Raw genomic sequence first — 13075 nt, 5'->3', positions numbered from 1 at the left:
ATTGGAATTTTAGAGGTTTTTGAATATTTTTCTAACCATATCTCCTGGTGATATCAAATAGCCTATTTAGTGTTATTTAGTCTTCTAAAGTAGCAGTATATATTGAAACAGGAAGGCTTTTTTAATGAACTGCTTCCTTGTGTCAGAATGGAAACTGAATTTGCTTTTCTTCCTTAATTCATCAATATTAAAAGAGATTTTACAGATGAACAAAACAGTTCAGTGCTATTTTGCTGCCCTGCACTACAAAAGATTGAAATTTTGAATGGCAAATTCTGTTTAACTTCTGTGAGCCATTCCTCCTTTTTATATTGAATAATGAACTGGCTTTTGCAGCACTGGCCCTAAATGTGAGCGAGGCCCATAATGAGAATAATGGGAAGTGATAGTCCCCCTGTACTTGGCTCTGGTGAGGCCGCACCTCGAGTACTGTGTTCAGTTTTGGGCCCCTCGCTACAGGAAGGACATGGAGGTGCTCGAGCGAGTCCAGAGAAGGGCAATGAAGCTGGTGAGGGGTCTGGAGAACAAGTCTTACGAGGAGCGGCTGAGGGAGCTGGGGTTGTTTAGCCTGGAGAAGAGGAGGCTCAGGGGAGACCTTATTGCTCTCTATAGGTACCTTAAAGGAGGCTGTAGAGAGGTGGGGGTTGGTCTGTTCTCCCACGTGCCCGGTGACAGGATGAGGGGGAATGGGCTGAAGTTGTGCCAGGGGAGGTTTAGTCTGGATATTAAGAAGAACTTCTTTACTGAAAGGGTTGTTAGGCATTGGAATGGGCTGCCCAGGGAGGTGGTGGAGTCACCATCCCTGGAGGTCTTGAAAAGACGTTTAGATGTAGAGCTTAGTGATATGGTTTAGTGGAGGACTTGTTAGTGTTAGGTCAGAGGTTGGACTGGGTGATCTTGGAGGTCTCTTCCAACCTAGATGATTCTGTGAAGTAAAGGAAGCACAGCAGGCCATGTCAGCCTCATGGCTTAGCTGGACGCCCATGCAGGTGACACTGCAGGTATGTGGTTTGTCAAATAGCATCACTGGCAAATTGAAGCATTATCTGCTGCCTCCCACACCTCTTTCTGTTTGTGGGCATTACATGGTTATTACCAGAAATAAGATTTTGTACTTCATACTTAATGTTTCCTTCCACAAGTCCAGTTGTAAGCAAATGAAGTGCTTTGCACTGCATATTTATGATCTCATGTTTTTATGGCCTGGCCTCTTGTTTAGTTGACAGGCTGTTAATTTTCATGGTGCATATTGAGATTCCCAGGTGTATCAAGGGAATCCTGTTAAACTTTGAGTGAGTTTTGTCCACTTAAGGTATCTGTCTGCTTTTCAAGGATCTGGCTTATGTCAAGTCCTGAACCAGGATGCTTCAGATCCAACTTAGTGACTTGAACCAAAACCTCAGACTGAGCCAAACAAGATCAAACTTGTCTAGTGCAGGAACTTTCCTTGGGATACCAGAAAGGATGCAAGGATGCTAAGTGCTGTTGCAAAGAAACACTATCAAAATGTGTTAATTAAATTAGATTTAAAAATCAGGTATCAAGTGCTTTTAATACCATTACTCATTCCATAAATACTCCTGTTATAAATCTGTTCGCTTGCAACAGCTAAACGAGGTAGCAATAGTAAACAAATTAACCTTTTACAGAAAAGTGCAGAGCTAAGCTACAACATTCAAAGAGTGTAAAGTTTATTGAATTGAAGAAATTAATTTGAATAAAGACTAAATATAGTGGACTTTAAGTATCAAAATTTTAGTATAATTTCCTGCTGAAGCATTATGCAGATACTTTGTGAATGCCTCAGCCTCTTCTCTTTGAACCCATTGACTGATTTTCATCACGTAAAGCAGAAGATCAGAGATGCCAGGGCTCATGAAAATAGGAGGGTGGATAGTGAAGAAAAAACTTCTGCTGCAGATAAAAAGCCTACAACAGGTGCTAACAAAATCACCAGTGGATTCTCAGGTAGCCCTCATATATAGCTTGACAGCAGGAAAACCTTTAGTCAGAGCTCACATCTCTTTTTGACATTACATTAAATAACCTGTCAAACTGAAGGAAATTTGGTCCTGATGTTTACAGTAGCCCTTGTTAATTAGTTGGAACCATGATCATCTTCTGCGAGGACACTGTGGAGTTCTCAACGTACTTATCAGGGTCATCGTACTTAGGAGGCCATATTAGTAACAATTCCAGTCCATCCTCATTCTGGATTCTCATGACTTTCTGAGTTGTGGGTGGGATTTTTGTGCTTCAGGATCCCTAAAATGGGACTGTAGAAGTTGCCTCACGTAATTTAGGGCTTCCATTATGTGTTAGTTTCTGGTCAGATAAGTATTCAACCTTCATTCAGCACCTGGCAGTACTACTCAGGTCATAATGTCTGGTGTGATATCTACTTTGTGGTATTTTTTTTTAGTTCCAGGGTACTTGGCACTAATTTTACAATTGCTGACTTTTTTATTTTGAAAGGAATGTCATAATATTCATCAACTTAATCCGTAGATCATTCTTGTAAGATCATTTCGTGTATTTTGAAAAGATTTAAAGTAATATATGATGTGTTTGTGCTGATATTAAGACAATTAACCAGTAGTGCCACAGAAAGCAAAATAGTAGTAAAGGAATGCTGCTTCTCAGCTTCCAGAAACTATGGTCAAAGTACTTTGAAAAAGCAACAAGAAAAAAAGAGCTTCTTTGGACTCTCCCCTTATGGTTATTTACATTCGGTTATCAGTGAGAAAGAGGAAGAAAATTCTAATACTACTTTTCACCTCTAGACAAAAGTCTTGGTGGGGGTTTTCTTGCCCTTCACCTACAAATAGTAGTTCAGACTGATAGAGGAAAATCCAGATATGGTTAAGGTTTAAAGGATATTCTGGTAACTTTTGTAAGTCCAAGGCAGTTTTTTTTAGTTTCCTTTTGATGTCAGTGAAAAGGGAATAGGGATGTTGTCTTAAAGTTGTTGGCATGTTTTTTGAATTTACTTTTGAGTTAAACTTTTCCTCACATGTTAAGACAGACTTACTCTAATTGGTTAGTTTCTTGAGGCTGGCCATCACACATCTTTTTTTCTGTTATTCCAGTATATTATCCCTGAAATTACATGCTTGGTTTCTATTTATTCATCCTTGCTTGCTGGTTCTTGGATCTCTTTCCAGACAGCCAAACACATTATTAATATTCAGGTTGCTTCAGGACATGAGGAATCGTGTGAGCTTGCTAGCAAAGTTCCTGCCAAAGGAAGAATTGGAACTATGGAATTAAGTACAACCTTAAGAGGATGATGATTGTACTGCTCTACTACTTGTGTCTAATGTGTTGATGAGAAAAAAGACTGCTTTGTAGTAGCTAGCGAGTTTGGGAATCATTTGTGACCCAGTATTGCTCAACCCCATAACAGGGTTCAGGAGCTTTGAGGTAGTTTCTGGAGAACTGTGTCATGGGTTTGAGCTGAGCGAACATGGTGGACTGGGACAGATACATTATGAGCAGTTTACTAGACTCATCAAGGAGCAGTTTTTATTTATTTATTTATTTATTTTATTTAATTTATTTAACTTTACTCCAGTCTTGCTTGCAGATGATGTAATTAAATTGCTTCCACCTTACAGGACACCCCGCTGGAGTGTGAATTGGTGAAAGCAAGCTTTTGCAAATTCAAGGGTTTCAGAGCATCTCTGGAGCAGAGGGAAAATCCGAGGGGGAAAATGTGCAAGATAATGAAGTTGAACAGAAAAGAATTAAGAATTTTACAGTTTATCTTAGCATTTATGTTTTCTCAGCTGTGCTGTTAGAGAATTCAGTGCAGTATACTTTGGATGAGAAAGCATTCTTTTATTTTTTGGTAGTAAACACTTCAACTGCAACTGGAAAGTCTCAAGTTAACCTTGAGTGGTGCTGAATGAGGTGTAGTAAGGTAAATTAGAAATGGAAATAAATACTGCTTTATCTTGCTTCTTAGTTTTGAGAGCAGTAAGACTGAAATATAGGCCCACAGCATGTGGAAAACCAGAAGTGGTGACTTGCCTGGGGATTCCAGGCTGTGTCTGTCAGTTGCAGATTGCCAGCTGAAATCTGCAGCTGTTCATCCCCAAAGTGGGCCTACTTATTGGCTGTTGAGCAGTGTCCACAGCTGAGGTTTCCTTAAATGCCCACAGAACAAGTGATGTTGTGGAGAAGTCTACATCCAGGTCAGCACTAGCTGCCAAAGCTGCTGTCAGCTTTTGAAGAGGGATTGCAGATGAGTGGAGATTCTCTTTTTTTCTGCTCCTGTGGTTCGTTTTTCCAATTCAATGACTGTAGTGTTAGCCAAGGTACACAGAAGTGTGCTGTTGTCATTATTGCAGTGCTTAGTTTGCCAGAAATGACTGGAAAACAGTTCATTTCTTTGGGTCATCTGCCTCATTTCCTGGACAGTAGTGCCACAACCCAACTTACAGTAGGTAATTCACATACAGTCTTTGTAACTGTAGTAAGCTAAGGTAGTATGTTGGACAGATGTAGAAACTATGTAGTTTTTCCTGGTTATCAGTGTAAAAATGTGTTTCTAGACTGCTGGTGCTAATCGCTGAGATGACAGAGTATTTCTAAACTACTTGTGGCTTTACAGCTGTTACATGCTTGTCTGGGAAAGAAGAATATTTACAGATGGTGAAACAGCAAAAGCCAGAGAATTGATTTCCTGAAGCAGCAAGGAAGCTGTAGCAAAATCAGATGTCTGACCTTGTCAAAAAGATAGAATTCCATTTCTGTAACTGCGGGTGTGAATGACTTCAGTCTGCTGTTCTAGGTCTTGGACCTGGAATACCAACAGAGTCATGGGAGGGCAACTTCCTTCCCTGTGCATCGTTTCATAACCAGTAGAAGAGGTATAATACACCTTTGTTTTTCTGGAGCATGACGTATTAACCCCTGGAGTGCTTGACAAATCACTTAAATTTATCAAGGCTAGGATCAGGTAGGGACTGAGACATTTCAACCTGCTCATGTTTTCTTTACCTTAACGGGAGAAATGTGATTGAGGATGTTTGCTGTTTAGGGTTTTTTAATCAATACACCAATTCATATTTTCTCTCTACCTTCTTTTAAAATTTGGTTATCTGTGTGTATGTTATTCGAGCGAAGTCTTCATAGTGTTTTTTTTTTCCTTGTATAGCAGCTGTTAAATACTGGTTTCACTGAGGACTCAAGAACTATATTATAAACATGTGGTATTTGGGAAAGCTTTTTTTAAAAAGTAATCTGAAGTATATCTCCTAGAAAAAGAAGACTTATAAAATTGAGTTTTTAAATATTTTTTTTTTTGTTAGACACACATGAATAGGGAAGAGTATATATATATCTTGCTACTACTTTATAAGCTCAGGAAATTGTGTACAAAATACGTCTGTAACTTTATATCAATGATGTAGCAAACATCCTGATCAGACCCTAAAGGATGGGTTTTTGATTTGATTAAAATTAAAACTAGAAACAAACAAGTTTTACGCTTGCTGTGACCATCTCTGTTGCCAAGCACCAGAATGTGTGTTGTGTCCAGAAAGTCCATCCAGCAGTCAGACCACATGATGCTTCTGTCCAGATGTTAGGACCAGGATCTGTTGTGAAGATCAGAGGCTGAGAGGCACCAGTTGTCAGGTCCTTCTCAAATCTCCTGGGTTGTTCTTAGATTGGTGCCCATGTGCATATCTGGGTTGTCCTTCTGTACCTTTTTAGACCTAACAGACATCAGCATCCCCATCCTGTCTGAGAGTTCTTTCTAGTCTTTGTCTCCAGTTCTGGATGGCAGTGCAGTTGCTCCTAGGTGGTAGATGCAGTGGGATCCTGGTGACCTACTAATTTATGGGCCATTCTGAGAGCCCTTCCCTTGCTGTGTTCCTTCAGACTGCCTCTGTGCTGATATCTCCCGTTCTCCTTTCGCACAAATCTTATCCTTTCTGTTGCAGTTCCCTACAGCTGGGTTGGTATTGTTCATCTCTTTGATAAGTACCAGTACTGTTTTTAGTAATAGTGTGTGTGAAAGAAGTGCTACATTTAAAAGTCTTCAGCCTTGCAGAGTATGATAAGTAAGTTAACTTGATAGTACCCCGAAAAACAGGATCTACTGTTATGCTTGTTCAAATGAGGAGTTCATGGCCTTTACGAAGCTGCATATGCTTTTTGTTAGTTGGGGGGCGAGAGGGGAAGCATCCTATAGATTGATAAAGAACTGATCTTTAGAGATCAGGCAGATGGCTAGAGTTTTGTCTTATGTAAGTCTTATCTGTGAAGTTAATTAGAGGATTTAATTTACTTAAATGGGATATGTGTGCTATACTTTGGATAATGGAATTGATTTCAAAGTTGTAGAAGTGTGCTTGTGTCTATAAGATGGTGTACTTGAAGATGACAGTATTTAAAATAAAATCCTTACACACACACAAAAAAAACCACCAACAAAAAACAAACCAACAACTGTGTGAGTGATATTTTTTTCTTTACTATCACAGTTTCAAAGAACCTTTGAAATGCTAAGAAATGTGTCCAGTAAGTCTGATCTACAGAAAACCTACCAGAAGTTTCGGAAGGATCTGGAAAATCTTGATTACTTGGCATTCAAACGTCAACAGGTAAGAACATGGAAACTGGGATGGGAGACATAAAGTACTGGGCAGAAGCATGGTAGGTGTGAGAAGAAGCATTTGGTAGGGTTAATGTTCTATCAGTAGGGTTTAATACTTATGTAATGTGATTGTGAAAGTCAGTAGGAAGGGTGGCAATTCCCTTTAATGCATAAGGTGTTGGAATGCGTGGTACTTGATTTCTGAAGATTTCTTTGTCATAGGGCAAGGTAGGTATGGCAGGTAGGTGAGGCTCAGCTGACTATTAAACTTTGCATTAACATAAAATGTTTTTATTAAATGGCATAAAAGTACTGTTTGGATTTTTTTTTGACTTGGGAAATGAACTTAAATCCACAAAAGTCAATGAAATCAAATGCTAACTGTACATCCAAACCATCAATTATTTTTTTAGAAATGAATTTACAAGTCTAGATTGCACAAAACAGTGTATAGTCTTTCACTCGTGCTGGTGAGATCAAGGTTAAATCAAGTTGTTAACATGTATTTAATCTTGGACATACTTTCTGTAAGTTGTGTGATATCTGTGAAGTTGTCAGCTCTCATATTATGTCTTAATTTTTGCTTTCTTGGGGGGAAAAATAGGCTTTGTGTCTTCATATTCATATTCATATTGATGAAGTGCACTAACATTTCTGTGTGGGTTGTTTTATTTGATATTTTTCTGAATTCTGTCACTTGGTGTCAGTGTTGTCTAACACTTCACTTGCTTGGAGGCAGATCAATTCCAGTTTATATCAGGTAATTGATTTGATAGTTTAAAAAATGAGGAAAGGGCTCAGGGACAGATTGTATCTGAACATATGAATATTTGGTTCTTGAATTGGGGAGATCAAGGAGCACTTTGCTTGGGTGAGTTTTGGAATGGTGGGAGCTGTTATTCTGGGAGAAATATAGCATATATCTTTGTGCCCTTGGACATGGGGCTGCTGGCATGCAAAAGAGTGTTTCAACTGGCAACTAATGCTAGTTTTATCCTGTAATGTGGGTTTGTTATTTGATCTCATAATTATGTCAAGCATAATAAATGTCACATCTGCAAGGGTTTGGAGTGTGTTTCTGAGCCAGGGAAGTGTAAATTCTGTAATTGCTTCTCAGGCTATCACCACACTTTTATTGGGATTAGCTTTCTCTAGTCTGAATTCTCATTCTTATGTTGCAAAATTCATCATTTTAGGTTATATATATCTGGTTCTCTAGCAGACTCTGAACATGTTTCAGTAACATACTTCACCTTCAGCAGGGCGTCTTTTCTCCTGATTTCAGATCTTCACTATTTTTCTTTCCTATCTGTAGTACTTTGAAGCCATTTAGAGAATCTCAACGTTCTTGTTTAATATCAGGTTTTCATACATCTCCTTATGCTATTTCTGACGTCTTTCTGCTCTGTTTCTGTGTTGGCAGAAGCTTTTGCACTTGTACGTACTAGAGGTGTATTAGCTATAAAATTATCTCCTGCTTTCAGTCACAGAAGATAAGCTTTTTACTAGGCCGTGCATCTTTACAAAATGAAGTACAATGCTATTAAGAAAACAAACTAGGCCAAGGCTGAAATCAGAAAAAGTCTAGAGATGTTCTCTGTATCTCAGTCTGAATTGCATACCTGATCAGTAGCTCTATGGTTTGGCAACTTTTTTGAATAGTAACTGGTTTTGATACTGAGATTTTCATCTCAGTAGAACTTTCTGGAGATTGAGCAGATAGGAATTTGAAAAGCTGCTTCTGTTAGCTATAGAAGACACTTTAAATTGCCTCCTGCTTTGGAAAGAAAGCGATCTCTTTTGAAAAGGTTAAGATTTGCTTTGATTATGTATGGAAAAAGCACAGATCTAGATTGGGACTGAAGCTGTTCTGAGTTTGTGACTTTCATTACTGTGTTCATGGAGTGTACCTTTAAATGATAACCTATGTGCTCTCTTGTTAGATTAAGGGTTATTCATAGCCCTACTGGCAAACTGTTGAGTCACTGTAATCTATTTGGAGATGAACAGTAGTTGTATACAATACCAGTATGAATCCATTTGTCAAAAAAATATCTATTTGTTTCACTTTATCCAAAAAAGAAAGATGGAAGCAGACAACTATTTCATTCAAAAGCAATGTAATTCTGCAGTGTTGGAAGTTTTCGGATCAGGTGGGAAATGACAACTTTTTTTTAAAAGGATGTTTAAAATGACCCATTTTGCCTCTGATTTTTAAGTATGGACCAAACTTCTATGAGTGGTAGAAGTATAAAAGATACAAATTTGTTTGGAATGATGGCTTATGTTAAATAATATTTAGCTGGCAAATCTCAGAATGGAGTAGAAGCTCTTGAATTTTCAGGTAGCCAACAGATTGCTGACGTAAACCTGTTTTCAAAATTGTCAACAGTTCTGTTCTGGCTTTCTTCATACAAAAGCCTCAAGTTTGTTAGCATGTGTTGGTAAATACTCTGAGTTTTCAGATTCTAATTTAGTCTGAGTGGATGTATGAGTTAGAATGGTAGTGGTCAGGGTGGCTAACTTCTTTGGTAATTACAGAGGAGGAAAATTGAGGCTTCTTGGAGTCATTCATGTTTCAAGGCTGAGCTGTGTGCATGACACCTAGTGGTGTGCTCAGAAAGCCTGCAGGATGCTCTCTGATTCTTTTGTGACTCAAACACATGAAGTATTGTTACATGTGTATGCTGGATCTAGATGCTGTTGCTGTGGTGAACTCCCACCATATTCAAGTCTGCTCTACTATGCTGTTGCATGTCAGCTTTCCGTTTTACTGTCAGTGGAAGACACATCTCCATCTCTACAGGCTTGCCATATGTTTCCAACAGATGCCTTATCAGCCAAGTCACTTGGAAACATGCTTAACTCGGGTCAGGTGAAGATAAAACGCAAATAAAACATTTATACTCAACAGCCGAACATAGGCAGACCTCTTGCAAATGTTGATAAATGATGCAGGTGAAGAAATGCACCAAGCTGTTTGCTGGTTACTGCAGACCCACTCTTAGCCCTGGCATGGGCTTTTGGTTTACATGCCTTTTATTCTCCCCATTCTGGCATTTGTGTGACCCTACATAAATGAAGGGATACTTCAGCACAAGTGAGGAGATACTTCAGCATGCTAAACTGCTTTTTTGTGATCTCATTATTTTGTTACTCACTTGCTTAAATTGACATTCTTTCTCTCTCAGCCCCATCCAGAAGGACATCCCTTTGTCCATCTAACTTCTTGTAGACTTCACTGACAAGACACTTGCTGGCAACTTAGTCTTTCCACACACTTCTAAGGTTGGGTTGTATCTGCCGAAGAGATCCATTTCATTAGAGAATAACAGTTTATAGCAAGTCTCCCATTTTGAAGTCTTCCAGGAGATCTGTGTCTCAGATTTTTTTTTTCATGTCCAGTTTAGTAATTCTTTTGAATTACAATAGACTTCTCAGTTTCTTGATATTGACTATTGTCTGAAGTTTGACTGAAAGAATAACTGCATAACACAATGAGTAGCAGAATTTTTCTCTTGTCCTGTGACATACGGAATGTTTCCAGTAAGAGTTAAGTAAACTTTACAATGAGCATTGTTTTGTATCAATCCATGCATTAACATGTCTGTCATATGAATAATTACATGGGAAATTGGAGAAAATGGTAAAGCACTTTGGGTAAGAGGGGACTTTAAGGCATAGATCCCAGCACTTTTTTTTCCTTTGGGGTACTGTAGTAGAGCTGTAAATGACACTTTGCAAACACTTTGCAGCAGGCCTGTTTTATACTGTCCTGTTTGCTTCCCATTAATACTTCATTTTGTCCAATGTCTCTGTTACAATCAGTAACAATAGATCTCTGCAACCCAGGTGGTCTGTGGAGACTTTTGAGAGTTACATTAGGAAGACAACAGTATTACTGTTGCTGTCTAATTCACTTTGAGATGGTGGAAAAACTACTAAAAAATGTCTTATTTTGATGGCATGGGTAGATTTGCGCAGGTAAGTTCTATGCAGAATGTATTGAGATTGTGTTGTTTTTTCAAAGTGTCTGTAGCTGTAATTGTTTCATTCCTGAATAGTTTCCTGTTCAGGAGAGACAACGTATTCTACCTTTTAGAAAAGTCTAAAGAATAATACAATTTAGAGGGTTCTATAACAATTTCCATGTTTTAACACTTCAAGTTAACAAAAATTCTTTCCTGTGTTCTACCACCTCTGGTAGAAAAGTAATGAGAAGAAGACATAAGCAATCTTGTTTTTCTTATTTTTTTAAGACTTCCTTTTCAGAAATAACGTTCCTCCTAAAATCCTTTGTGGTAATTTCCATTAATTATACTTTCTGTTGCTAAGGAAGAATTTATTTGCAGTGAGCTTTGCATGGACTAATGCAAATTTAACAAATGTGCGGCCATGAACACCACTCAACTTTCTGCTTTGCGAATTAGTATGAACTTCATGAATTATATCTTGCACTTTCGGCATAGATGATAACCTATTGGAGAAAAAGAATAAAATACGAATTTTGTGTGTTGAGGAATGATTAAGAGTGGACTTAGCAACCAGGTAACAAATAGACTTAATAGGCGAGTCTTAGTTGCTGTGTTTATTCTGTTGGTCTTTTCCTGTTTCCATGTAAGCAGACAAATTTAAGGAAACATGCAAGCATTTTACAGTAGAAGGACACCGAAAGCGATATTAAATCAAAAAATCTCTGGTCATAGACAGAGAAGTGTAGTACTTCTGAATTCTTGTGGACTGCTGCCAGATATAAGGGAATGGAATGGTATCATCAGTGAATCCAAGAGATACGGAAGAGTAAACAGGAAAGTATAAATGAAGAGAGGACAAAAAATACAGTGTCAAACTTGATCACAATTGCTATTCACGATTGTTTTCCTTTCTAATTATCCTGGCCAAGGAATGTGATTTGATCTTTAACAGATTTTTTTTTTTTAAGTGTTTGTGAAGATGCATGAAAATCAATGGGATTACTTGTTGGAGATGTTTGAATGCATGTTCTTCCCTGTCTTGCAAAGCTCCTGTTAGGATGGAGGATGTTAGAGGGCGAAAAGAAGCAGTGGTGTAGTGGGTTTATGTGGCAAGGTTTTGGTAACGGGGGCCATAGGGGTGGCTTCTGTGAGAAGGATCTAGAAGCTGCCCCATGTTTGGTAAGGGCCCCACCGCTGACCAGAGCTGAGACAATAAGTGATGTTGTTTTGCGCCTCTGTGAGAGCATATTTAAGACAGGAAAAAAAACACCGCTGTGTCACACAGCAGCTGGGAGAGTGAGAGGAGTGAGGAACAGCCTTGCAGGCACCAAGGTCAGTGAAGGAGGGGGAGATGTGCTCCAGGCGCCGGAGCAGAAGTCCCCTGCAGCCTGTGGTGAGGACCATGGTGAAGCAAGTTGTCCCCCTGCAGCCCATGGAGTACCACGGTGGAGCAGGGTTCCACCCTGCAGACCATGGAGGAGACCACGGTGGAGCAGGTGGACCTGCACCAACGGAGACTGCGGACTGTGGAAGACCCCTGCCGGAGCAGATTCCAGGCCAGACCTGTAGCCCATGGAGAGGAGACCACACAGGAGCAGGTGAGCTGGCAGGAGCTGCTGCCCGTGGGGGATCCAGGTTGGAGCAGTTCGCTCCTGAGGGATGGACCCCGTGGTACGGACCCGTATCTGGAGCAGTTCTTGAAGAGCTGCTGCCTGTGGGCAGCCCACGCCGGATCAGTTTGGCAAGGACTGCATCCCGTGGGAGGGACCCCACAGCACAGGGGATGATAGTGACCAAGAAGGAGTGGCAGAGAAGTGCCATAGACTGACCATAACCCCTATTCCCCTCTTCCCCTGCGCCGCTTGGGTGGGGGAGGAGGTGGAAGAGGGTGGATGGGGGGGAAGGTGCTTTTGGTTTCTCGCTTCTCTAGCTTGTTAGTAATAGGCAATAAATCTTACTATCTCCCTATGCTGAGTCTGTTTTGCCCGTCACAATAATTACTGCATGATCTCCTCATCCTTATCTCAACCCTTGAGCCCTTTCCATCGTATTTTCTCCCCGTTCCTCTTTGAGGAGGGGGAGTGACAGAGTGGTTGTGGTGGAGCTTGGCCGCCCACCCGAGTAAAACCACCACAAGTGGTAATATGGGGACGATAATGGATGAGAGGGGAGAAAGGAATTGTCTTCATTCTTATAGGTGTTATTTTGAGGCAACTCAGTGTGGCTGAAGACAGACACACTGAGTTTTGTATGGATTTTCTTTGTCGATAAGAGCCATTTGCATGGGCATTAGGCAAGTCTAAAGATAACTGTAGATGTCAGCAAAGAACCTGTGATATTAAAACCTAGTGATCAGTGGGGAACACCCAAGCATTTTCTGTCCTCCAGCATTTGTGGTCTTAGGACCTGCTTTTGCTGTGTATAGGAAGATTGTGAATGTTTGTTTACTTCCCCCTCCTTCTGTTTGCTTGAATGCCCTCCTCCACTTCTATAA

General features: G+C 39.9%; 1 protein-coding gene across 25 annotated transcripts in view; it reads left to right on the top strand.

Annotated features, from left to right (window-relative positions):
• Window positions 1-13075, top strand: part of CTNNA3 (catenin alpha 3) — a 488015-nt gene that overhangs the window by 37246 nt on the left and 437694 nt on the right. For 24 of the 25 annotated variants that reach the window (XM_080597472.1, XM_080597453.1, XM_080597454.1 and 21 more), the window contains one exon: window positions 6495-6614. The exons of the other annotated variant lie outside the window; for it this stretch is intronic. In XM_080597472.1, the coding sequence (XP_080453598.1) occupies window positions 6495-6614 (120 nt within the window). The remainder of the gene's footprint in view (window positions 1-6494; window positions 6615-13075) is intronic. 25 annotated transcript variants of the gene reach the window in all.

Source organism: Anser brachyrhynchus, assembly GCF_964034855.1.
Source record: "Anser brachyrhynchus genome assembly, chromosome: 6".
Lineage (NCBI taxonomy): Eukaryota > Metazoa > Chordata > Aves > Anseriformes > Anatidae > Anser > Anser brachyrhynchus.
The sequence above is the reverse complement of the archived record's forward strand: the minus strand, read 5'-3'. Positions and strand labels throughout refer to the sequence as shown.